At 43.7% G+C, this 26,937-nt stretch overlaps 1 protein-coding gene across 13 annotated transcripts in view; it reads right to left on the bottom strand.

The window, feature by feature from the left end:
- PATJ (PATJ crumbs cell polarity complex component) overlaps positions 1 to 26,872 on the bottom strand; it is a 157,190-nt gene extending 130,318 nt beyond the window's left edge. For 2 of the 13 annotated variants that reach the window (XM_083447966.1, XM_083447964.1), the window contains exons 1-13: positions 25,508 to 26,494; positions 23,522 to 23,577; positions 23,265 to 23,431; positions 22,511 to 22,705; positions 21,388 to 21,527; positions 20,571 to 20,766; positions 19,951 to 20,079; positions 16,117 to 16,338; positions 13,091 to 13,181; positions 12,867 to 12,955; positions 11,789 to 11,930; positions 10,271 to 10,411; positions 6,203 to 6,279 (exon numbers count right to left, since the gene is read on the bottom strand). In XM_083447966.1, the coding sequence (XP_083304092.1) occupies positions 6,203 to 6,279; positions 10,271 to 10,411; positions 11,789 to 11,930; positions 12,867 to 12,955; positions 13,091 to 13,181; positions 16,117 to 16,338; positions 19,951 to 20,079; positions 20,571 to 20,766; positions 21,388 to 21,527; positions 22,511 to 22,705; positions 23,265 to 23,431; positions 23,522 to 23,543 (1,611 nt within the window). In that variant the 5' untranslated portion in view covers positions 23,544 to 23,577; positions 25,508 to 26,494. Of the gene's footprint in view, positions 1 to 6,202; positions 6,280 to 10,270; positions 10,412 to 11,788; positions 11,931 to 12,866; positions 12,959 to 13,090; positions 13,182 to 16,116; positions 16,339 to 19,950; positions 20,080 to 20,570; positions 20,767 to 21,387; positions 21,528 to 22,510; positions 22,706 to 23,264; positions 23,432 to 23,521; positions 23,578 to 25,507 lie in introns of all 13 variants that reach the window. The other 11 variants (XM_083447972.1, XM_083447969.1, XM_083447973.1 and 8 more) reach the window with 10 other exon arrangements.
- Positions 26,873 to 26,937: the final 65 nt, after the last annotated feature.

Below are 26,937 nucleotides of genomic sequence, written 5' to 3'. Positions count from 1 at the left end.
CCCATCACAGCAATCCGAAAGTCACCGAAAGCTAGCTTGTGCCAGGGAGAGGCATCATGAGCGAACCAGCCGGAACCGGAGGAGCAGGAGCAGCTGGAGGAGGTCCAAGCCTGGAGGAAAGGTACAGGACGTTGGAGATCCAGCTTGCCTTGCAAACGGCGAGGCTGGAGGAGAGGAGGGCTCAGGATGCAGAAAGGGGGAAGGAGAAAACCACCCCGCTCACCAGAAAGATGCCAGGATTGGTGCAGAAATTTGGGGGGGACCCCAGAAACTATCATGCCTTTAGGACAGAGATGCAATACGCTCTCAATCTGCAATTTGATGACTTCGCTGATGAGGAATCGCGAGTGGCTTTTGTAATTAGCCATCTCGAATCAGGGGCGAAGGACTGGGTTAGACCCTTGATGGCAGCAAATAATGAGATCCTAAAGGACACGATGAAGTTTTTTCGTGCCATGGACCTGATGTTTTCCAGCGACATTGAGCAGGGAGGGGTGCGAAGGCAGTTAATGGCTTGCGAACAGGGGAACCGGTCTGTCCGTGAGTACTGGACTGAGTTCACTATGTTGATTCATAGATTGGGGTGGGAATTATCGGCGGAGCCCATCCAGATGCTTTTCGAAGAAGGGCTCTCTTCGTCCTTAAAAGATGAACTTTCCCGGGCCCCCAGAGCGGAGTCTATGGACCAGCTGACTAAATCCGCGCTGGCCATAGGAGCGCGCCAGGAAGCGAGGGCTTTGGAGAAGAGGGAGGGAAAAGGAGAACGTTGGAGGGAGCTCCGCATTCCAGACATTCCAGAGCAGCCTTTCCCGCCGGCAGAGCCGATGGAAGTTGGAACAGCGCGGGCGCGCGCAGTTTCAAACCTCGGTGAAGGGCGGAAGAAGGAGGGAAAGAGACCCAAGAAATGTTATCTCTGCCAACAGCCAGGACACTTTGCCAGAGTCTGTCCACGAAGAAAGGAATGGCAAGGCATGGCAGGAGCTGTTGGGGGAGAGGAGGAGGAAAGCAAGGAGCAAGTAAAAGCCAACGCCTGGCTGCCACCGTCGGGGCACAGCAGCCAGGCCCAAAAGCAGTGAAAGTGCCCTCACCAGAACCTCCCAGACCTGCTCTAGTGATAGAGGTGTTGCTAGAGCTGCCAAACGGACACCCCCTACAGATCAAGGCCCTTCTGGATTCAGGCAGCTCCTGTAATTTCATGAGTAAGGAGTTCGCAGCTGAGCACCAGATACAAACCCTACCCTTAAGTAAACCCCTGCAGGTGACCACGATTGACGGCAGAGAGCTGTTGGGAGGAGAAGTGAACCAACAGACAGTCCCTATGATAATGAGGGTGGCAAGGCACACCGAGAGGATAGCGTTTAATGTGGCCACCTTGGGAGGAGCTCCCATCATTTTGGGGATGAGCTGGCTGGCACTACACGATCCTCTAGTGGGCTGGCATCAGAGGGTGGTCTCCTTTGGGTCAGCGCATTGCCTAGAACACTGCAAGCAGGGGAAGGATCCAGGGGGAGCCAGGCTCACCCTAGCTGGGATGGAGGTAATGAATAAAGGGGAGGTGCCTCCGCAATATGCAGATCTGAGCAACGTATTTAGCGAAAGGGAAGCGGACAAACTGCCGCCGCATAGACCCTTTGACTGTCAAATCAACCTACTCCCTGGAGCTCAACTCCCAGTGGGCAAGCTGTACGCCATGTCAGACAGGGAGATGCAGGAGCTGAGGGAGTTCATTGACAAAAACCTGAAGCGAGGTTTCATCAGAGAGTCCCGAGCGGTGGGGGGCAGCCCAGTGTTTTTTGTGGACAAAAAAAACACAGATAAGCCGAGACTTGTAGTGGACTTCAGGGCCCTAAATGCCGTGTCGGAACCCCTGGCTTTTCCTATGCCCCGAATTGATGACATTCTGACCAGGGTGAGGAAGGGGAAGATTTTTACAAAACTGGACCTGCGGGGGGCGTACAATCTGATACGCATAAGGAAGGGGGATGAATGGAAGACCACCATGTTCACCCCTTTGGGAGCATTTGAATACCTCGTAATGCCCTTCGGTCTCCAAGCCGGCTCCGCATGTTTTCAAAGTTTTATCAACCACGTCTTGGGACCTCTGCTCTACAAGAATTGTGTGGCCTTTTTAGATGACGTTTTGGTGTATTCGGAAGATGAAGAGCAGCATGTGAGGGACGTGAGAGAAGTGTTGGGCCGGCTGCAAGCCAATCAGCTGTGGGTGAAACTGGAGAAGTGCCAGTTTCATGCCAAGGAGGTGGAATTCCTGGGGTACCGCTTGTCAGACAAAGGATTGGCCATGGATCCAGGCAAGGTCCAGGCGGTGCTGGAATGGAAGACACCGAAGACCAAGAAGGATGTGCAAAGATTCCTGGGGTTTGGGAACTTTTATCGGAAGTTCATCAAGAACTTTGCACACTTGACGGCGCCCATCACCGACTGCCTCAGTAGCAAGAAGAAATTTGTTTGGACGGCGGAGGCGGAGCGAGCTTTTGAAGAACTGAAAAGGGCTTTCGCCTCGGAAGAACAACTTCTGCATGTGGACCTACAGAAGCCCATGAGAGTGGAAACAGACGCGTCAGACCGAGCGGTAGGGGCGGTACTTCTTCAGCCGGGAAGGAATACGTCGGAGTGGAGACCGTGTGCCTTCTTCTCGAGGAAGCTGAATAAGTCCGAGCGGAACTACACGGTGTATGACAGGGAACTACTCGCCATTCACGAAGCGTTCCGGAGGTGGAGACATTTATTGATTGGGGCACAACACAAGGTGCAAGTGTGCACCGACCACAAGAATTTGGAGTATTGGAGAACAGCTCGAGTACTCAACCAACGACAAGTGAGATGGGCACAGGAATTTTCCAAATTCCACTTTGAGATTTGTTATGTACCAGGCCCAGAGAACGTCAGGGCGGACGCTCTCTCACGCAAACCAGAGTATTTGGAGGGGGAGGGGGCAATCGAAGAAAGACATGTCATTCCTGAGGACCGCTGGGTGTGTGGGGCGGCGCTGGTGGGGAGACGAGAACTGGTAGAGGAAACGGAAAATGACGAATATGCCCAAAATAAGCTCAGAGGTCTCAGGGGAGAGGGTGAGAGCCCGGAGGGTTTTGAGGAAAGAAACGGGGCATTGTATTACAAAGGGGCACTGTATATACCAGAAGGTGAATTGAGAGGGAGGGTACTCAAGCAGTTGCACGATAGTCCCACGGCGGGACATTTTGGACAACACAAGACCATGTGGATGGTCACCAGGGAATTTTGGTGGCCCAAGGTGAGGGAAGATGTAAAGGAGTATGTAAGAGGGTGTGACCAATGTCAGAGGGCCAAGGGAGAAAGAAGGGCGCCGGCAGGGTTATTAGAACCATTACCCACGCCAGAACGGCCTTGGGAGGCGGTATCAATAGATTTTATGACGGATCTGCCCAAATCCAAGGGGAAAACGGCCATCATGGTAGTAGTGGACCTGTTAACTAAGATGTGCCACTTTGTAGCATGTTCACATGCAGTCACAGCGGAAGAAACGGCGAAGTTGTTTGTAGAACACATCTTCCGGCTGCACGGCGCCCCCTTGAGGGTGATCTCAGACCGCGGCAAACAATTTACTTCCAGGTTCTGGAGGAAGCTCATGAGCTTGCTGCACGTGGAAGTCAATTTTTTGACTGCCCGGCACCCTGAAACTAACGGGCAGGCGGAAAGAGCAAATGGCATCCTCCAACAATATCTGAGGTGTTATGTCAATGACAGAGAGAATGATTGGGTCGAAAAGCTGGCGCTGGCAGAATTTGCCTACAACAATGCGGAGAATGTGTCAACAGGGATGAGCCCCTTTTTGGCTAATTACGGGTGTCACCCCAGGGCATTCCCAGGGGAGGGAGGCGAGAGATGGAGCGTCCCAGCGGCCGAACATTTTGTAGAAGAGATGGAAGCGATCCATCGTCAGCTTCAGCTCAACTTAGAAAGGGCCAAGGCACAATATAAGAAGCAGGCAGACAAGAACAGAAGGGAAGGTGAAACAATAAGGGTGGGGGATCAGGTGTGGCTGTCTACCCAAGGGTTGCCGTTCAAAGGGGGTTGTAAAAAATTAAGACCCAAGAGATTGGGACCCTTTGAGGTCATTCAGCAGGTCAACCCAGTGGCTTTCAAACTCCGGTTACCCAGCCACATGAAATTGCACCCAGTGTTCCACAGGTCGTTACTGTCACCGTACAAGGGGGGAGGTGAAGGGGAGTACACCAGGGGACCAGTCTTGGAAGAGAGGGAAAGCAGTAACCATGTAGCGGAAATCCTCGATTCCAGGTGGAAGGGCAATCAGGTGGAGTATTTGGTGGCGTGGGAAGGGGAGCCGGAGTCAGAAAACACCTGGGTGACTGCAGAGGAGGTCAATGACGAGGTTTTAACAGAAACGTTCCACCAAAGATTCCTGAGGAAACCACAGCCGGTAGCAAGGTTTAGGAGGGAGTATTTCGGCACCACAGACGAGGAAGAGGAACTGGAAGGATTCGCAGAGTCGGAGTTGGAAGAAGGAACGGACTCAGATGACGAGGAGTACCAAGAGACTAGGAACAACAACAAGTGGAGAAAGGTGTTCGAAACTTCGGACGATGAGGAAGGTTCTTTCCGGGGTTTTACCTCCTCCCAACCCGTAGGGGAGGAGACGGGAGGGGGTGAAGGGGGCCCTGGAGGGGAGGTGGATGTCAGGGAACTGCCATCGGCAGGACAGGAGGTGCAAAGGCTCTCTGAGGTAGAGAGAGACGTGACAGCTGAAGAGGGAACCAGTAGGGGGCGAACAGGAACGTCAAGGGAAGGAGAGTCGGAGGAATGGCTCAGAGACGCTTCCAGCGAAAACAGTGGGGAGGTCTCAGGACCTCCTATAGGGACATCCGTTCCTCGCCGGAAACTGTCACGCCGAGAGTCCAGAAGACGTGTTTCCGTTAAGGAGCTTTTATGTTGGAAACGTTTCCGAAAGCAACCACTTTCGGATTCTGCTAGCGATTGACGCAGCCATGCTGGAGGGGCTCCGTCACAGGCAGAGGTTTGAGAACTTGTTCAAACTCTGAGGGACTTGCAGTTTACGCACAAGCAGCTCTTCAACCCATCACACTGCTGATTTTCAGACAAGACTATTTTACGTCAGAAATTTAGATATTAACAGCACTTTAACATTGTGCATTGTTTTAATAATCTGTAAAGTGCCCGGAATATTTGTAAGGCAGATATAATACTGATAATTAAATTAATGATGCCACTTCCTCATCAAGTAAAATAAATTTTTGTATAGTTTGAAACAACTACTTACAACTCCCTGTAAAACTACTGTCTGACTTCAGTCGCGGGGTTAGGAAAATAATTGACTAGTTTCATATATATATATATATATATATATATATATATATATATATATATGTATGTATATAACAAAACCTGAATATCATGCAGTCACCTTAATTGCTTTCAAAAAGTCCAATCAACTATAGAGCATTATTTAGATCATTGAAATAAAAGGAGAAATATCTAGTGGATAGCTAGCAGCACTAAGAAACAGTTTGAATTGATCAGATGGGGTTAAGACAACTCCAACTCTTTATTGCCTGCACTGGCAATCAATTTGCATCTCAGTTCAATTCCAAGTGCTTTTGACATTTAAAACCCTACATAGCCTTGGACTGCAATATTTTAAGAATTGCCTCCACACGTACGAATCTGCCTGACAGCCACAATTGGGGGAATTATGGAAGGGTGGAGACAGAAAGGACGTGGACCTTTTAAATTGTGGTGCCAAGACAGCAATACCCTTCTAAAGGAAGATCATCTGGCACCATTGAACTCCCTGGCACTTTGGCAGACAATGCCATCACTCCTGCTGTGAAAAATATTCCCAGAGGTGCATTCTCCTATAGCCCCCCTTGACTACATCACTGAAACAAAGCCTTCCCTTTACTAGTGAACATCTTCCGGTATCGCTCTTTGAACTTTGATTGCTGCTGTTGCATCTTCTTAACGGTATATTTCACATCATTCATGTCTTTGGTAATAACATTTTACTCAACATTCTAAATGTTGTGTTTTGTTTACTACCTTGAGTGTTTAGGGGGTTGCTTTTTTTAACTTGCAGCTAGAAGATAATCACTCTCATTAATTTGTAAAGAATACTATACTTACACTAAATATATATCACAGAAACAAAAGCATATGAACAGCATACCGTAACTTCAAAGTCTGGTCCCAGCAGTTTTTCCCACTTGGATTTTAATTTGTTTTCTGGCAATTCTGGAGCTTTCCCTAGATGCAACAATTAAAATTTAAGACCAGATCTTGAGAAATGCACCCCCCCCCATTGCACATTAATAAAGCACCAACATATCTATACCTACATCCATGTACAAGAAGAGTGTTAGCCTGGGACAGTAGTGGGGAGGGGGCAGTGCACTCCTAGCTTCCCAACGCTGTGCACTGATGCCGAGGGGGGGGAGGGAGAAGGCAGCAGGGAGCTTTGCAGCTGCAAAAACAGCAGCAGGGGCACTGGATTGGCTCCACTGCCATTCCTGCTCCTGCCAAGCTCCCTGCAGTCTTGGCCCTCCCCAATCTGTGTAAGCAACTGCGACATGCAGTTTTGGTAAGCCAGGAAGCTGGCCGCTGCTAACCCTGCATACAGGAAAACTGTAGAATTCTGCCCTGTAGAGCAGAACATTGCAGGAGAACAAAGCATCATCCAATGCCGTTTGTTTTGTTTCAGAAGTAAGGACAGCAATTGTTGTGTCAATGAGACATGGGCGCTGCATTGTTTCGCTGCATCAATTGATCAATCTTGGCTGCAAAGTTCAGTTCAATTAACTTAGAAGGACCAGTTGACATTTATAAAAGCTGACTGGGCCATCATTCACTTGCAGCAACTCCTCATCAAGGACTACATCAACAGAATGCACTCATGAACTTTATACATTTGGCAGACATAGCAACATACGGTTCTGGTTGCCTCACCTCAAAAAGGATATTGCATTGATGGGAAACATGCAGAAAAGAGCAACAAGAATTATCAAGAGGTTGGAGCAACTAGATTTGGAGGAAAGGGGACTTTCGGGAGGGGGAAGGTACATAAGGGGAACATGATGAAGGTGCATAAGGTTATGAATGGTATAGAGAAAATAGGCAGATAAACATTTTTCTCCCTCTCACATAAAGCTAGAAGCTGTGCCATCCAATGCTGGGAAACACGCAAAATAAAACCTCTTCACACAGCACATAGTTAAAAGTATAGAACTTGCTACCACAAGAGTGATGACCAGCAACTTGGATGGCTTTAGAAAAAGGACGGGACAAATTCATGGAAGAGGCTAGCAACTGATGTGTTCTACCTCCACTGTAAGAGGAAGTACCTCTGAATACCAGTTGCAGAGAATCCTAAAAGGGGAGGTCAGGGCTCTATGCAGGTCCTGCTGGTAAGCTGGTCATAGGAATCTGACTGACCACAGTGAGAACAGGGTGATGGACTAGGCAGGCCTAGAGTTCTTATTATAAAAGCCTTGCTTGGCTTAATCAGGCCAGTGAGCCATGTGAACTTCAGCTTCAGTTCTGAACCAGCCTTCCATGGGAACTTGGCTATCTTGACATTTATATCTTTTCAGCTTTCTTACTTATGCAACCAGAGCGGTATTACAGCCATGTAAGACAATTTGACATGGCTAGACAACATAAAAATGGCTGGCTGCCCTGCATTTGACCCCAGCCAGAAGCTCAGCATACTTATAAAAAGTTCCTTCCCTAAGTAATATTTAACTTGCAGAAGTCAAAAACTCCCACAGGCAGACAGAAAAGTTCAAGTAACAGTGGCACCAACAGGAGGATAAGTTTACCGCAAGCTATTTTATTTTATGGCTTATTTTGTTACCATTTGGGACAAGTAACAGGACATTACATATGAGCAGCACTCCATGTTCCTGAAATCCTAATGCATACTGCACTTACTTTAATGCTTTTCCATCTAAAACCACATGCATTATTTTGTTATTTATGTTTTTAAAACATACAATGTCACATTAAATAGAACTACTGCAGGAAGGATCTGTTTGAACCGAAAATCAGCCAGTCTTGTCTTGAGTCTTTAACTTAAGAGAATGGGTTTTGCTTTCATTAGAAACAGAGAACCACCACAGCATGTCAGTGTATAGTGTTTAATGACATCCTAAGATATCAAGGTAGAAGTCATGTATTTGAAAGTAAATCCCACAGAACTCACTTCCAGGCAAAAACACACATAGGGATTGGATTGCATGCATTTCATCTCCATTGATAATCCTTCAAACATTTGAGCAAAGGGTCATTTTGGAGGACTCCCAAATGACACAGGCTAGTTTTACCTTTGCTACCTGGTAAGAATTTATTCAGATGCACTGAGCTTCTAAGACTCCATTGTGCCTTTTGCATGACCCTGAATGTCCAAGATAAATAAACAAAAGATCTCTGCAAGGCCACAGTGAAACTTAAGATTATTTCTTTTACTGAACTATATCAAGATTCTGTATCAAGAATCTTGCATGGGATTCATTTTTATGAAAGCAAGTTCCTTTGAAGGCAGTGTTATCTTTCCTACACAGCCCTATGTAAACTTTTGGAAGAACATGTGTGCAGTTTTATTAAATGAATTGTAAGCTAGCTGCCATTGAAGCTTTGTGTACACAACGCTCTGAAATATGGAAACATATAACTGAAGACATACGGTTGCAAAGTCTCTCTAGGTAAGCATCCTTAAATTGCACTCCTATCTACACTTATGTGGCTTCATGTAGATCTTAATAAAGCATTGTCTGTAACATCAAGCGTTATGACATTGTAAGTCAATGCACATGGAGTTGAACTAGCGTCTCTTTCAACCACGTTCTGAATATGGCCAGACAAGAGTTAAACCATTGGAACACCTGTCAAGACTCCCCAACCAGATGCTCTGAAATAATGGTGCAGTCCACTACGGGGTTGGATAACTTTTCTGGACCAGATCTTGGGGTCATTCAGAAAAGCTGAATGGTGGAAGATTCAGGACAGACAAATTGAAGTATTTCTTCACACAGCACATACCTAAACTTTGAAATTTGATGCCACAGGGTGTAGTAATTGCCACCAATTGGATGGCTTCAAAGGGATTTTAGACCTACAGGATCAGAGGCAAAGTGCAGTCTGTGGCACAATGGGTCAGTGCATCTGACTGTTAACCAGAAGGTTGGTGGTTTGAGCCCATCCAGGGACAGCTGTGGACAGGAATCCTGCATTGCAGGGGGTTGGACTAGATGATCCTCAGGGTCCCTCCCAATCTACAATTCTATCATTCTATCATTCTAACCAATGCATCATACTGATGCTCAGGTACTTGGCTAAAACTCAAGAAAGGGTTTCATGCAAACATCATATAAAATTATATTTCACTGACTGTACCAACATCATTGTAGCTGTTAGGGCACACCACTGTTTAAATCTATTCAGGAATTTGAATTAAAGCTTAGCACAATCAGACCTAGAGAAAAAACACATTTTATAAAACACACTTTTTACATTAAGTTTGAAAGGCGTTTCTAGAGTTTAGACAGGACATTAAATTAGGGGCGTTTTACTTTAGTGCTATTATAATTAAGTGCCTGTCAGCATTTCCAATATAAGTACCTATTTTTGGAATTTAATTTGGCCATTAAATTCTGCTCCAGGGTGAACTTTTATAGACAGTGTTTTAGTATCAACCATGTTTGAAATGAAATGACTGCTTTTAGCTCTCAAGCACGAAAGGTAAGTGAATATATTTACCAGTGTGAAAACACTTTTACATTCCTGTATCCTAAATGGTTTTTACCTTTCTGTAATAAAATAAAATTTTACGAAATGACAAGCCTACAGATGTAGAATCGCATGCCACAGACCACTTATTTTCTTTTAAAATCATTCCAATTAGCCTGTGAATGCCCCAATATGGTGAAAACTGACAAAGTCATCACAACTTGTCAGCTGCAGCAGAAAACAAGGATTCCAGCAATTCTCTAACTGCAGCATAATGCGTCTTCTGTACAGATACAAAGCTTCAAAAACAATAGACCCAGTTTTTAATGTGCAACAACAACAAAAAATATCCTGCTGTTATTAGGCCAAATTAGGCTGCTACTAAAATTAATTGCTCAATATCCCCCTCTATTGACACTCATTTGTCCTACTACTATTTAAAGACCATATATGATATGGTTGGCAAATAGAACGTTAGTGTAGCAAAAGTCTCCTCCAAAGATATATCACTTACCAACTGCATGTCGTTTTTGCTTCCTCTCATTTTCAGAGTTGTCTTTTTGCTTTAGAAGTTCCTCGTTATCACTATCTATGGTAGTCTCAGTCTCCACGGCACCAGCCAAGGATAAGGTTGGCATATTTGGCTGCACTGCAACTGTTCCAAAAGTTTCCAGTCAATTGCGCAATCCAAGGATCGTATGCAAGAAGTGTGCTTATATAACCTTTTAGATAGCAAGCTCTCTCTACTATACCTACCAAAATAGCAAAGAAATGGGCTTGTTCACCCCAAGAAGTTCTTAAAAGAGTAGAATTTATTCCAGAATTTATTAGAAATTTATTTCAGAATTTATTAGAAATTATTAGAATGTTTATGATTGAAAAGAAAAAATAAATATTGTTGTAGGAAGATAAATGGTTCCAGTAATTAGTACCTTATATTTAGCACAGTAACATAGTTAGTTGGACCACATTATAACATTATAACATTTTGAGAGCTCTGTTGTTTATGTGTTAATTTCTGAAAGGCCCCAAAACTAACAGATTACCAATGATGTTCTCAGAACTGGAGTATGTTGATTTTGTTGTTTATTACCTACACTTCACTCCAAGGTACCAGAGCAAGTTACAATGTTAAAACACAATATTAAAACAGTTTAAAATAACTTACAATCACAAAAGACGGTAGCTCCTAAAAGCCAAAAAACTTCCAGTGTCAAAAGACAAGGTAAAGAGTTGTGTCTTCAGCATTTGCCATAAATTATACAATAAAGCTACCAGATTAACCTTTGTGGGGAACAAGTTCCGCCACACAGAACGCCTTCTCCTTAACCATCACCACCTGAGCTTCTGAGGTCAGAGCAAATACTAAGAGGGCCCCACCACACAGCCAATCTTAGCACCTGGGGGGCTCTGTAGAGAATGAGACTTTCAGGTTTGTAGGGCCCCGAGTTGTTTAGGGCTTTAAATACTCCTAGCCCCTGAGGGCACCTGAGTCCCCAGTAACAGAGTTGAATCCATGAGCATCTCCCAAGCTGCAAACTTGGCTCCTTTGAAGGCAGGCTGCCTCCACACCTCCTGGACACAAGAACTTGGGACACAGAACACCCCTTTCTTTTCAGGATTCAGTTTCAGGTTATTGGCCCACATCCAGCCTATCACCACCTCCAAGCACAAGTCTAACACCTCAATATTTAATGGATTGTTATTGAGGTTTCTTTTTGTTTGTTTGTTCTATATGAAAAAATAAAGTTGTGTGTGTGTATAAACTGGCATAATATGATCTGAGTTACTGCTGCAATCTGTAGTAACCATGGCTACCCTCAAGCGAAGTCCCACATAAAACCTTTAAGCATGTACTCAGAAGAGTGGAAGAACATGACCAGGATGAACTGGTTCTGCAGGAATGACCAGTCATGTAAATAAATAAGACTGTACCACCAGTACAAAAATGCCAAGGTGTTCAGTGAAATAAATGCCAAGGGATTTGCATTGGCTTAGAAGAACATTAGGTATAGTTAAAGAGGAGCTTTACCTCTGCCTAAGCCTTTTTCTGAAGAGAAAGCAGGAAACAACGGTTTCTTTCGAAGCAAAGCCAAGTGTACAATCGGGCCTGTATTTCGCAATGCCTCCACCACCTCTTGGTTGGTATAATTCTGAATGTTGGTCCCATCGACCTAGTACATAGACATGTATGACACGTACAATTGGTTTCTAAATGGAACTCCATGTAAGAAAGCAAGTTGCTTGAATGATAACACCAGTTTTAAGGCTAATTACAGGGCATTTCTAAAATCTGAAGATGAGCCTGATTGCTCATATTAAATAACATTACTTAAGCTCAACAGGACTCCCTATCAACCCAGACACGAAAAAGCAAATTATTTGCTTATTTATTAAATTTATTTACCACCCTTCATCACAGGGCGGTTCACAACGTAACACAACACAACACAACAATTGGTCAGTTGCAAGACTGTGTGCGTGAGTGAACACATTCTCAGATTATATGGGATCCTTGCAACTAAGAGTTCTGATTTTTTTAAAATAAAAGTACACAGGCAAGGGAGAGTTTGACATCTGTCAGCTTCCCATATATCTGCAATCCTCTACATCATACTCTATAGCATTTCCCAGAGTCCTTCAACCCCCAGATGAGACTTTCAGGAAACGGCACTGGAAAAGGGGAGGCAAAAAAAGGTACCTTTCTATAAATATGAGTTCTGTTCCTTTCACAGAAGGAACGTGAGGACCCAAGCCATTATCCTGTACTATCACACACATTGCATTTTCTGCAGAGGTGAACTTGCGGTCAGTGGTCATGCCATTTATATGCAGCTGCAGCCACCAGGGAGTGGAGGGAGGGAGCTGCATGTGACTGATGCAGTCATGTGGACAGCACAGACTACATAGGTCTTGAATGTACTTTGCTGGCAGGGAAGCTTTACATAAGGGAAAAGTCACTCGCATTTGATGGACGGCATGTGAAGGGGATTCTCAGCCAGCAAATACTCTGGAACAGATTATTTTATGCCTAACGTTCTCAGATCTTACACCAGTACTGTTTTGCAAAGTATGATTCTACAGCCTGCAAAAATAAAACTTAAACTTACAGCAATAATTCTGTCATGGACTTTTATTTGACCGCTGTGCTCCGCAGCACTGTCAGGTATTATGTTTTTGACAAAAATCCCTGAAGATTCTGCTTAAAGAAAAGAAAAAGAACACTGTTACTTCTTAATTCTGCAATTAGAATGCGTTGAAATTTTACAGATTCCAGCAAAGAGACCATTTTGTGGGGTTTCTGTAGCAAAAGAGAAAATGTCATATAACTCACCTGTATCAGAAACTCCTGAATAGCCAACAATTGTTATACCAAGACTCTGTCCATCCTTCTTAGTCAACTGAACTTCATGAATTTCATTTTCCTAGGAAATAAAAGCATGTTTTGAAGCTTGAAGTTTCAGATTATAAACATCTGTATTAAGCACTTCTCCAGCTTCTGCCATGAATTCCCATAACTCATCTCCCAACTGGATGCTTCTTCGGTCCCAGAATCCAAGGGCAATATGCTTTTGCAATCTCAGTCCACAAGAGGTTTGCTATTTTCATAGCTTCAGTACTGAAATGAATTCTTCTAAAGTGTTCCTGTTGCTCCTACCAGTGGCTGCAGCAGATTGTCAAAGGAGTGGGACTTAGCTCAGGCCTATGCAATAGTCAAAGGATCCAATACTCTTCCAGGTTTTTAAGGAGCCATGATAAATTCTGACATTTGCTTTTCACACAGGAGTAATTTCAAATATGCAAATCCCCAACATGAAATTGAGGTGGCGAACGCAGTAAGGCATTTTGCCACCTTAGAAAGGCACATGAGTTTGTCCAAAGTAGGATACAAAAGGTGAAAATAGCTGTAAAAGAGTGGTTACATACATATATGGGACAATATGATTTAATTTAATGGATAAGCAAGAATGTGATATGTCCAAGATGAAGTGAGGGCAAAGATGGAAGAAAATAATCAACCACAAGGCCACACTGCCACTAACAGCTTAGAACAAAGTGATAGTGCAATTCAATTAACGTAGTTAGATATCTTCTAACTATGTAAGGTCCTGGTACTAGGAAACCTCCAACATGTTGATCCAGAAGACTATCTCAAGGCTACAGCAGCATGGGCACAAAGTCAAGAAGTTATTGATGCCTCTTCCTTCTCCCCTGGCAGTAAAAATGCAATAAACTGGATGGCGTACAAATTTGCTGCCTGACATGACATCCCAAACCAGCTGCCTCACCCTGGCTCCCTTGAACTTCTCAGTCCACGCCGGAAAGCAATCATATTGCATGAAGAGGCTGCAGTGAGTCTCAACAAACTCCATCTCTAGCAAGCAACTTATTTGGGTCCAGCAAGGAGTTCCTTGAGGTTAAGGTGATTAAGTCAGAAGAATGACACTGGGGCCGAGATTACACCTTCTCTCTGAATAATGTTTCATTATTCTCCAGAGGCATCATTAGACTTAAAATGCATTTGGAATCAGAGTACAAAAACTGAAGTCACCTCAGCCAGGGCCATCCCCAATATACCAGTATGGAGCAGCAAATGCTTCTTCCCTAGCCAGGAGGCATGTTCATAGTACCCAAGGCCAACCAGCCAATCTATTTTGGCACCTGAGGCAGAAAACCCCACATGCAGCTTTCCCCATCCCTGACAGTAAAAATTGTCATAATAATGAACGGACAATTAAATAGCAATTTGCTGTCCCTTTCATGACTCCCCAAAGCAGTGGCCTGCTATCTCATTCTGTCTAACTGTGGGGCAGCAGGGCCCACAATACAAACCCATGTTTCTAAGAGCCATGTCCCCAAATATCTCACTGTAGTAGTTGAGAAGGAACAGAAGCAGCAGCAGTGAAAAAACCACACCACAGGGCAGGAGAGAAATCTCTGAAAATATTCCACGCCTAAAAAGCACAGTAGCAACAGATGGAATACGAGCACAGCTTTGCTTACATTTCAAGACCTCCTGCATACTTTGAGTAGCATTAGTTTATTTTAATTACTCAAAACTGAGAAGGGCTTTTGTTTAAACAAAACACTTTAATGTGACAAAAATTAAAGATTTGTTAAAACCATATTTGTAAGATGCATTTTTAGCAGCAAATGTATTAGTGTAGGCTACAAGGACTCCAGTACATCATTACATTACCCCAGAGGGCTGTGTCAAGTGCCAAACGTCCTTTTGGATAAATTTCTAAATAAAGGGCTGGATCCAGACTTTATCGTGCTTAGATTAGACCCACTGAAATCAATGGGACACCAGTCCTACATCAGTCATGAGTAACTTAGGCCCCATTTCTTTTAATGGGTCTACTCTCTTAAGCATTATGACTAAGTTTGGATCTACTCCTAAAGTCTGAATACCATCTTTTGCATTGTTCTTGGTAGGTGAGGCTAAGCAGCTCTGTTGGGGGACTGTCAATAGGGGTTAGGTCAGTGGTTCCCAACCTTTTTTTTTGGCCATGCCCACCTAAGCATCTCTAAAATCCTGATACCCCTTTCTGTGACATATAATTTCCATTCTTCAAAAGTGAACTCCTATTCACATGCAGGAAGCCTAAAAGGCCATTCACTGTTAATAACTCATTCTCGAATTGCCCCCCTTAAGAATCAAATTGCCCCCCTGTGGGGCGTGTGCCCCACATTGGGAACCAAGGGGTTAGATGAATTTAATTAAGTAGTCTGATTTTTAACATTTTGTTAACTTTCCCAAACCTTTAGATAGGCTATAAACCAAATATGTAAGAAGGGTCAGATTTCCCCCCCCTATGTATATATATATACATAGGCCACAAGTATAATGAGCTATTCAGGTAGAACAGCTACTTCTGCCATCACAAATAGGTTTTTAAGATTAACAACAACAAAAAGATGAGGCTATTAAATAAAAGGGAATCTAACAATACTTTAAAGGACATTAAACCTGAGAGAATAACAACAAATATAAAACAGCCGTTATCAGGGCTAGGTGAGCCTCTCAGGGGAAGGCTTCCCTAACAAGGGCATCCACTTCAAACAAATCATGTCCAGCTGAGGCAGAAGGAACAGCTCTAGAAAATGAAGGGAGCTCAGCTATAGGGAAGTAGTAAATAATCTTCTGCTCTGTGATAGCAAGAGAGTCTGTGAATTTCTACAGTGAAGGTGAGTGATGGTGGAGGTGGAGGTGACTGTTTTTGGAACATTTGCTGAGATGCACCTTGAGAGGGGCAATTATAGCCTTGAAAACTTGCGATCTATACGGAGTTTTCAGTCGTGTATTTGCTACAGAATGCAACTCGTGGAAGAACTGCAAAGCATGAAGATACTCACCGTTCCAAATCGCCTGTCGTGAAAAGGAGACAGCATACCAACAGGCTGGGCTACAGGGGTCGGCGGTGTCACCGTTACTTCACATGTGGGGTCTCTTGCAACAACCATCTTGACACGGTTCCCGCAGTTTCGCAACACTTGAGCCACTTGTTCGCTACTCATTCCTTGCACGTTTGTCCCACCAATTTCCAAAATGTGATCACCAGTTCTGAGTCTGCCATCCTTTGAGTAGCAAACAAGGCTTTACTTTTGCATAGTTTTAAGATTTGCAACTAAAGTATAATTAGGCACTGCCAAACTATAACTGCGTATCCCCCCCAATGCCTCCAGACCGTGCAAAAAACTATCAAATGAAACAATGCAGCACCAAATGCTACTTTGAAAAGAAAAAGTCAAATATTAAATATAAAATTTCTTTAAAACCTACTGCACCATCAGCCACTTCTTTGGTTATTTCATAAGGGCAAGGGGGCAGGAATTAAGAAACTACTACAGAAAAATATTTGTAGTTTTGCAACTTCCTATAGAAACTGGTCTATTAAACAGAAAAGCAAATGGAGGGGTTTGGATTTAGTGCTCCTAGAAAAAAGTATCTTAAATGCCACACACACATTGCAAGACCATTTATTTTTAAGGAATTCTACATACTTTCCACTAAACTATATTTACAAGCAAGATCACTCTCGGGAAAAGTAAATAAATTATAGGAGTGAGTCTTAAACCATCATTTTTTTCTGAGTAAAACATTCAGATAATGTCTCAAGACAAAGCACCAAACCCAAGTCCATAAACCGCCAGACATGCATGGAGAATTTGACAGAAAAAATCAGATACGCTTTTCCCTCATAAGTTAACATCCTGGCTTCTGCAAAGGTTCATAATTCAGATTTAGTGGATATGTCATTTTTTAGACTTTACATGGACTAACAACCATCCACACATGAGCTCCAGAACACCAGAAGAGCGGCTCAGACAAGTATAGAGTGGTTACTTCTGCAAGATGGATGCATGCAAGAATCAGATTTCTTTTTGTCAAAGAAGTAGCTGGTGTGATCTCCCATGAGCTGCTCCTCTGCTATTACACTGCCCATGTGGAACAGATTGTCTGTGTGAGCAGCTATTTGCCAAAGTAAACTCCCCAAGCAACCAATGTCTCAATATCAGTGCTTGCTCTTCCAGTCAATGGCCTTTTTTCATGTCAAGGCAAGACACAGTATGGCATCCTGGGACCGTGCTGGCTTCCACTAAGGAGCTCACACCTGCTTTGTTCCTCTCTGGGGGCTTCTTAGCGCAGCATGGAACAGCAGCTAAGCCAAAGTTTTTCTTAGCATGTTGTCTGAACCTGGGATTGTTGCTCAGGTCTCTCCTCCGCAACCATAGGACAAACCTTGGCTACAAATCATGGGTAAGGAGGAAAGACCTCAACCACAAACACTGGTTCAGATGACACACTAAGCCAAACTTTGGCTTGGCTGGCTGGCTGAGGTAAAAAGTCCACGAATTAGCAAAGAAAGTGCAATCCTCTCCTTGGGAGTCAACATGTTCACCCTATGCCAGGGTTTGGCTTAGCGTTACGGGTGGATGTGGCCATTATCTCTTCCTCCTCTTCTTTCCAAATTTAACGTAATTACTCTCCTTTTTGTACTGTACCCCTATTCTTAGTCACTCAAGACTGCTGCAAATTAAGACAGTATGACATATGCTTTTGGATGCCAAAACATTTTGTTCCTTACAGCAAAACAGGTGTTCCAAAGGCACAAGAGAAAAGCATTCATTATAACAGACAGTTTTGTAGAGGGGGCAGAACAGCCAACTTTTAAAATTTCAACTCTTCAAGTCTCCCAACTTTCATTTATATTATGAATTGGAACACATCCTATAATCTGTCTCTTTTCCGTACATTAATATTAATAAAATGAAACAGAGCCCTCTTTGTATCCACAAGGTTAGAGGCAGCAAGTTTTAGTCAAAGTTGCATTGAAACGCCAATCCCAAAAGGTGTAGCATCCTTTAGTGCCAGCTGAGGGACATGGAAGCACAAGAGGTTCATAATTTCTAAAAAAATAGACTCAGGGTCTCAATTTGTATCAAGTGCGCACAGTCAGCTGACTCCAAAACCCACAGCCTATAAAGCAACTTGGGTTGTTGCATGAAGATTCACAACTCTATGATCATGTAGGTATCTTCCTGACATGATCAAGCTATAGGCGGAAGCACTAACAACTGCCCTGGACTAGAGCCAGGGAGACCTGTATCCTATTTTTTGCCTGATCTACCTCACAGGGTTGTTGTGAAGATAAAAATGGGAGATGCAGGAAACTATGTAAGCCACTAAAATTACTTGAAAATGTCATAATTAAATAGTATTCCTATTTGAACTCATGCTTATTATTCTGGGAATCTCAAGCATGAACGCTCCAGCTTTGCAAAGTCTGGAGAGTTGTATTAGTTCCATAGGCACCAAAAGAAATATGATTCGTTTATAGACTTTCTTGCTGCATTCACAAACAACACCAAAACTTAGTTTTGAACAACTGGTAAGCCTCGGCGCAACACATTCACAGCAATATCCCAACCAACTTCCAGTTTCTCAGTAAAATATTGTGTTGTGTGCTGCATGCAAATACAGCAAATTAGGTTGATAGAATCAAAATCTGATTGGCTAGGAAACCTCTGTGAATAGAGGGTGAGGGATAGTTATATTGTAAACCACTCTGTGATCTTTGAAGGGTGGTATAGAAATTTAATTAATAATAGTAGTAGTTATGGAGACAAATAGGGAGGATGGGAGCAAACTCACTGCTGTTAGTACATGTAGTGATTAACTGAGTTTGGCATAATGCATGAATACAGCTTTGTGTTGCTGCTCTCCAATACTTCAAGTCTAATGGTTAACATATTACTGATCTTTAGATCCAAATGGTGCACATGTTTTCTAAATTCCCCTTCTTACTGTGGCATACTTGAAAAACCATTCATCTGACTTGGAACACAGACATTGTCAACATTTAAAATTAGTTATCCTTGCCGAAGCTTTAGTCTTGCTTTTATAGATACTGACTCTTGAGTCTTGAATAATATCAGTCTTCTTTGATCATTATAAGTAAAGGTAAAGGTACCCCTGCCCGTACGGGCCAGTCGTGACCGACTCTGGGGTTGCGTGCTCATCTCGCTTAAGAGGCCGGGAGCCAGCGCTGTCCGCAGACACTTCTGGGTCACGTGGCCAGCGTGACAAAGCTGCTCTGGCGAGCCAGCACCAGCACAGCGCACGGAAACACCGTTTACCTTCCCGCTATAAAGCGGTACCTATTTATCTACTTGCACTTAGGGGTGCTTTCGAACTGCTAGGTGGGCAGGAGCTGGGACCAAAAGACGGGAGCTCACCCCGCTGCGGGGATTCGAACTGCCGACCATGTGATCGGCAAGCCCTAGGCGCTGAGGTTTTACCCACAGCACCACCCGCGTCCCTTTGATCATTATAGGCATGTGGAAATAAAGGCCACGGACTGGAGTCAGCACTTCTGCCCAATTACTGTCCTCTCCCCACAATGGAATGAGCAGCACGGCTAGGATTGTGCTTGCCACTCACTTTGCTAACAGCAGGAGTGAGGTAGAAATGGAAAGAGATGAGTATAACTCTGCCATCTTTCTCCAGTGTCTAGTGAAAGGAAGTGCAGGTTAAGCTAGGCAAGGGGTCTCCAACCGGTTGCATCAATCACCCACCACCAGCACCTGCCACTCTTTAAAATACAACACCTTAGCTTGCTTTGAAATTCCAACTGATAACTACTGGATGTTTTGTTTTAAAGAAGGACACAAGTACAAACCAGTTACCTTATCTGCCAGACCTCCAGGAACAACAGTCCTCACTACTACGCCACTTGACTTTCCTCCTACAATTCCGAAACCCAATCCTGAGCCATCGTTAACAAGCTCTACTTCCTCAACATGGCCCCAATTGATCTGGAAGAGGCAGAAGATGAAAGTCTGTTTAGCATGATACTTTTGGGTTGCAATAGCGTGTATGGTTATGTTTTTATATTGTAAGCTGTCCTATGATCTTTGGATGAAGGGTGGTTTAGAAATTTAATAAACAGTAAAAAATAAGAATGCACAGCACACAAAAAGTTTATAGAACAACACAGGAGACAGCATTTGAACTCAATGGGTTACCAGCTAGTTACTTCCTACAAAGCAATTTTATTATTTTTACAACTCCATTTGAAGTTTCAAGGTTGTTCCAAGAGAGTTGCAAGTTGACACATACATCTAGGAATATGTTTTTTAATTGCATATTTAGTTTGATCTACATTTTATCTGTGTGGAAGACAAAGACACTAATCATACGGAATTAGCCCCAGTGCAATTTGTCGAGCATTGTAAACACTGTACAATGTGTTTTAAGACGCTTGTACAGTAATTCAAAACTCAATTTTGACAAAGCTGTAACTTACCATTTCAAGTGAATTAACATCACTTAAGGAGGTTGAGGTCCGGCTGCTTCTCTGGGTTGGCTCCCTGGCCACAATCAAATGTAAGGAACCTGTGGCCTGCTGGAGCAATATAATGGCCTGTTGATGGGAAATGTTCTGATCCAACAGGGTGTGATTAATGGCCAGTATTTGGTCATTCTCCTTTAATCTTTGATCCCTTGGATAAAGCAAACAAAATGCTTGAAAGGAGCATGGCAGCATCTTCATAACAGGTTTTCAAGGACACAAACACCTCCCATAGATATGCAGTGGCATACAGAACTGTCTTCTTTAATTGTATTGCGGTTGGCTGGTGCAGTATAGTGAGAAAAGCATGAGTTGTCACTAGTTTGTATCTCACTTGTCCATAAATTCATTAAAGTGACCACTATATCTCAGCGCCCACCTTCTGAATCACAGGGATCATGATGGGGCTCCTTGGCTGCTCAAGTCTAAAATGAATGCTCAACATTATTATCAGTATTGTCTTATCTGCTTTCATTATACAGAGCCACCCTTGGCAGGCAGCTGACTATAATGCCCCTGTACTCTGCTTCTAGTGCACTGTGGTGTCCAGTTCACATACACTAATCTGTGGCAGGCTGGTGGGCAAGATGTCCTGCCTTACAACAAGGAGATCTGGTAAGACAACTCTTTGCTGTCTTGCAACTCTAGGGTCCTGGCAATGCCAATAGTAATTAAGAACAATGGTTTTAAAGAACAGCATAAAGAATGTCATACCCTTTATTCAATTCGTGTTATTTTTATGAGCTTTGACAATATGAAACAAGAATCTCACCTGGCTGCTATGCTTCCTGGCTGAACTTCCTTGACAAAGATACCGGGTTCTCCAAGACTTTGGTTTTTAAGAGCAACCACACTAAATCCAAGGCCTCCATTAAATGGCTTCTCTATTGCAATATTTTCTATTTGCCTGCCCTAATAAATGAAAAATAGAAGCAATTAACTTACAATATTCTATTCATTTATCTTAAAATACATGTAAAATACATCCCCCGAAAAAAACTACTGAACAAGCAAAGCCTATTGAGAACCAAATTTCATGTATGGCTTCAACTTGATGTCATTACAAAATAACATTACATAGAATAGTGAAATTGACCACTAAACTAGTCCCCACTCTTATTGCTTAGCCCAGACATTGAGATCCTCCTCCGATGGTCTTCTGCTGGTTCTCTCACTGCAAGAAGCAAAGTTGCAGGGAACCAGGAAGAGGGCCTTCTTGGTAGTGGCGCCCTCCCTGTGGAACGCCCACCCTTCAGATGTCAAGGAGATAAAGAATTACACAACTTTTAGAAGACATCTGAAGGCAGCCCTGTATCAGGAGTTTTTTAATGCTTTTATTATGTTTTTAGATACACTGTAAGCTGCCCAGAACAGCTGGGGAAACCCAGCCAGATCGGTGGGTATCAATATTATTATCATCAGTGCTTTTATTCTGGGGGTACGTAGGAGTACGCACACCGCTAAACATTTTGTCAATCTCTGTAATTTTGTCAGTTTACTGTATTTATTTTTCCTGATCTGAACTATAAAATGGTGATTTTCTTGAGTCAAAATGAGACTACCCCTAAACATTTTTTTAGAGAAAAAAAACCACTGATGATGATGATGCTGCTGATAATGATTACTACACACTTCCTGAGTTTTTACAAAAAGAACACTGAATGCATGCAAGAATCAAAGAAAATGCCACAAATTCAAGGTTTGGCAAGAATCTTCTAAAAAAATACTTAGAACATAAGCTTCCTATTACTTACCATTGTACAATAATAATGCATCCCCCCAAAAAATACACTTGCATGCTTTGCCGTACAAATGTAAAACTTACAAACCAGAAACATTTGGAATTAATGGGATGAGCAATATATATTTAGTTTGCCAATGGTGCTGTGCCATACCTTTGCCATCCTCTGGATTGCCAAATTAAACTCATCAACTCCAGGCTTTGGAACTAGAGGAGTCATCTGATTGTTTTGGTTGCAAGTCATATAAAGGTTTCCATTAGCAAGAGAATTTTGATCAGCGTCAAACACCAGCAAACCTCTCCTGGTAAAATCAAAATCCACTGAACGATTTGGAGGCATGTAAGCGAGCTGTGGATAGCAAGGGAAGACATTCGTTTGCACAAAGAATTGTTTCTCCTGCCAGTCGATTTGTGAGTCAATGCATTGAGCGCTTCTTATTAATCTCAGGAGTGGCCAAATGTAGGAAAACCTCTAGGAAAACTTCAAATGTTAGGTTCAAGGCACGATAGCCAGAAGTTTGACCTCTGATGTTAAACCTTTGCATAACATTAGTAACAAATCACAGAGTCGGGGGCGAGCCTTGTGGTCATCTATTTATTATCTATTTTAGTTACTGAATTTCTATCCCACCCTTCCTGCAAAAGGAGCCCAGGGCAGGACCCAACCCTCTGCTTGAGGCAGAAAACCCAGACATAGAACATAATTGTCTGAAGGCAATTAGTGAGTGATTTAGTAAATCCATGATAGATTACGATGATGATAAATTTACCATAGAAGTGACAAAAGATCAGCATTCACCCCAAGCAGATATATAGTGTAAAACAACATGGTCAGCGATGAATATTTCATTAATTCATCCCTCAAACATAACCACCAACATTGCTAAACTTCACAGTCTTTAACTTACTTGTTCTTTCAGTTGCTTGATTGACTGCTGAAGAGTCAGCATATGATTAAACAAGGGATTCTTGAGCGTATTGTACAGGAAAGCCAGATTATCGATCTGTGAAGTGTCTCCTCTCTCGTGTAGCTTCAATAGCAGACGCTCCAGAATCCGCAGCACCTGCTGCTTATCTGTGGGATTCCATAAAACATCACGTATTAAACGCCTGCTTTGAAATATTTGATTATTTGACCAAGAGATTCTTTTCCAGAGACGCCTACCTGCAACAGGATTTTCTGGCATGTTGGCTTATCTGTGCTGCAGTAGTCAAAATAATCTGCATTTTAAAATAAAAGTACAAGTTAAGTTGAGGTCAACATGTTTCTTTGTGGAGCAAAGATGTCACACACACACATAATACCTGTAACCATTCTCAAAAGCTGCTTCTTAAAATCCCACATTCAATCAAAATGTTTGGAGTTCATGGGCGGGATTACTATTGTGATAAATACAGTTTCTTCACCAACAGCACAATCTTAACCATATCCATTAATACGCAAGTCCTATTGAATTCAGTGGGGCTTACTTCCAGACAAGAGGGGTCAGGACTGCAGCCTAAAGCATTTAAAAAAAAAAAATTCCCCAGCCACTAAACAATACGTATCATCCAATATGTATTATTATTTAGCATAACCCAAACAATGCTGAGAAGAATTATCCATGCGGCTATTTAGCTTCCTGATACACATAAACATAAAAGGGACCCAGCAAATTCAAAAATTTACACCCCTGCCATATTCTCCCATTATAAAAGTTTAAATTCACATTGGATTACTGTTGGCCTCCCTGCTTTGGCACTCTTCCAAGTGGTGCTACAGCAGTGCCAGCCCTATCATTGGTGGCAGAATGAGGCAGCTGGTTTGGGGTGTCACAAAAAGGCTTCATATGATTATTTAATTTATAACTATTGCATTTTACTGCCAGGGAAGGTGACAGGGGGTTTTGGGATTGTTCTGCCTTGAGTGGCAAAATAAACTTAACTGGCTGTGGCTATTATGTGCATGGATTGCGGGAGGGCACACTTTGCTGTTCTGCCTTAGGCGGCAAATGTCTTGGCAGAGCCATGCCTGCTACATCGAATCCTAGCTGCTTACTGCCAAGAGCAGGCAGAGGCAATAACAGGTTCTCTCACTCTCTCTCTGGACAGACCCACTTGGCCCAGTCTCTTTCACGAAGCTGCCCAAAAGCAGTTCACAAATGACAGGAGATGCGGCTTCTGCCATGAAGCAGCGCTCACCCTGGGCAGCCCTGCTGGACCTAATCCTGCCTGTGTCACCAGCCACAGAGAAAGGGGCAACTAGAGGAAGGTGCAACACAGAAAGGGTCAACAAGAAAGAGAAGGCGGGAGGCTCCTTGCAGCTCCACTTGTTCCCTTTGTCAGGAGCGTGAGACACAACTGCCATCCGCAGGCAACTCTCTGAGCCCAAGAGGGAGAAAGACAACATTGGTGCTGCTGCCACTGCCCACTGTAGACAGTGGTGCAGCACAGGGAAGATGGGCCCCTTGTCCTCAGAGAGGCACAAAGCTCAAAGCTCAAATTCCACCAGCAGAGGTGGCTGCTAGACCTCAGTACAGGTGGGTCCACTCTCAACCTGTGGGTGGCCTCACAAGCCCCACCAGAGAGGCTGTGTAAAGACATGGAGAGGCAGGAACTACTCAAGCAAGGTGCAGCAGCTAGTCAGGGGCCAAGGTGTGGGACCTGTTGCGCCATGGCTGAGAGTTACAACCAGGCTGAAAATAGCTTTTCACCGCTTCTCCTCCACCCTGTCTTAGGTTTTCAACTGTTTATGTTAAAACTTTAAACAGGACAACTCCCAAAGCGGCCACCACCAGGCAATAATCAAAACCCCTCGCCGCAGCCAAAACAAGGAAGCCCAGTAGGTGTGGAAGCTTGCAGTTAAAATTAGAATTTCAATTTTTTATTACTGTTGTTATTAAATCTTTTTAGCCTTGGATAATTAGAAGGAAAAGCACGAACTGGGAACAAACTCCACAGAGATTTAAATCCCAGCTCAGGGCTCTGCAAAGCAGCCCAGCCCCAAGTGCGACAAGTGTTTTCGACGAAACTTAGAAACATCCAGGAAGTAAGTGGAGGGCGTCCTGTAAATGCCCCGCCGGTTGCTTTTCCAGCGGCTGCGCGCTGCTTCTCTTTCCCGCAAATGACAGGGGGCGAGGAGAGGGTCGCCTGTTCCTGGACCCCCTCTTACCTGGTCTCTGCGGGTGGAGGAGAGATCTGCCACGGCTGCCTCTTTCGGATCTTCCACTCGCTCTTACCTGGGCGGAAGCGGGAGCCTGGATTCGAGCCGCGCCTCACCTGCAACACAGGAAGCTGGCAGCAAGGGGGAGCCGTGCCTTAGGCAAGGAAACCAACGCCGGGAGAGTCCGGATCAGGAGGGGAAGGAAGGCAGAGAGAGCGGCAGGCAGCAGGCGGCGAGGTTTCGCCCCGCTTGATTTCCGCGTGGTGTGAACTAACAAGCCCAAGGGCCGCGGTGAAGGCACTGGGCATGGCACATAAAGAAGTGGGGACCGACATAGAAGGAAATAATCCAGGGGTTGAGGGGGGCGTGAAAGAGAAGCAAGATGAAGGGGAGATAAGCGAGAGGCGCCAGCGCGCCATTAATTCCCGACACGTGTGAATACGCGGCAGCGGCGAAAGAGAATCCAGCTGGTATAGCAGTAGCTGTTTATGAACCAGCAATATGCTCAGCCCCAAGCATGAAGAAATTATGAGTCAGTTTATGGGTTTTTTAAGTTGAAAAACAAACAAACACAAGTCATATTTAGCTTTTACTTATTATTAGAACTCGGGATAAGTAGTTTTTAAACTTTTCCTAAACGGACAGGAAATAATGAAGTTGCAGGCAGCCAAGTGTCTCAGAGATGCATTCTTAACTCCAGGATAGTTCACGTTAGTTATAAGAATCTTCTTAGCAAAGTATTATTTTGCTGTTATTTATTATCTGCCCTTCACCAGGGCAACCTCAGGTAGAGCACATGGACACAATCCAATCTGGTAGAGCATGGAGTACGGTGGCAAGTCATCTCGGTCTAAAAGGGTCCGTAGCACCTGAGCCTCCAGTGGCAGTGAAACCAGAAGCAGGGAAGTGGGTTTGCAATCCTAAATTTACTTACCTTTGAGAAAGCCCTATTGAATTCAGTAGGGCTTACTTCTGAATAGACATGGTTAGGACTGCAACCTTAGTTACCACACAATACTCTTCTCTATTCTATAAAATTAGTTTAAAACATTTAAATGCATGCTTACCAATCTCTGTTGCCAGTGAACTTCTTCACCCCTTTGGACCTAAAAAATACCTAATAGAAATTTTCAGCAGGTGAAGCTTTTTCTTATTATGATATACAAATATCCGTTTTGCGTGTGCATGTGAAACTGCTTAATTTCGGTGAAAGACCCCAGAACCCCCTTAGCTTTTTATTTTATTTTATGCAGCCTTTAGAGGTTGCGACTGTGGATGGAAGCGAGAGGAACCTATCAACGAGATCGGAAGGGATTCTATGCCTCCTGGGCTTCTTCGGGAGCAGGGTTTCCTAAACTGGGTCGCCAGCTGTTTTTGGACTACAACTCCCATCATCCCTAGCTAGCAGGACCAGCGCCCAGGGATGATGGGAGTTGTAG

Source organism: Podarcis tiliguerta (assembly GCF_965153285.1).
Source record: "Podarcis tiliguerta genome assembly, chromosome: 6".
Taxonomy (NCBI): Eukaryota; Metazoa; Chordata; class Lepidosauria; order Squamata; family Lacertidae; genus Podarcis; species Podarcis tiliguerta.
This window is presented reverse-complemented; position numbering and strand designations above follow the sequence as displayed.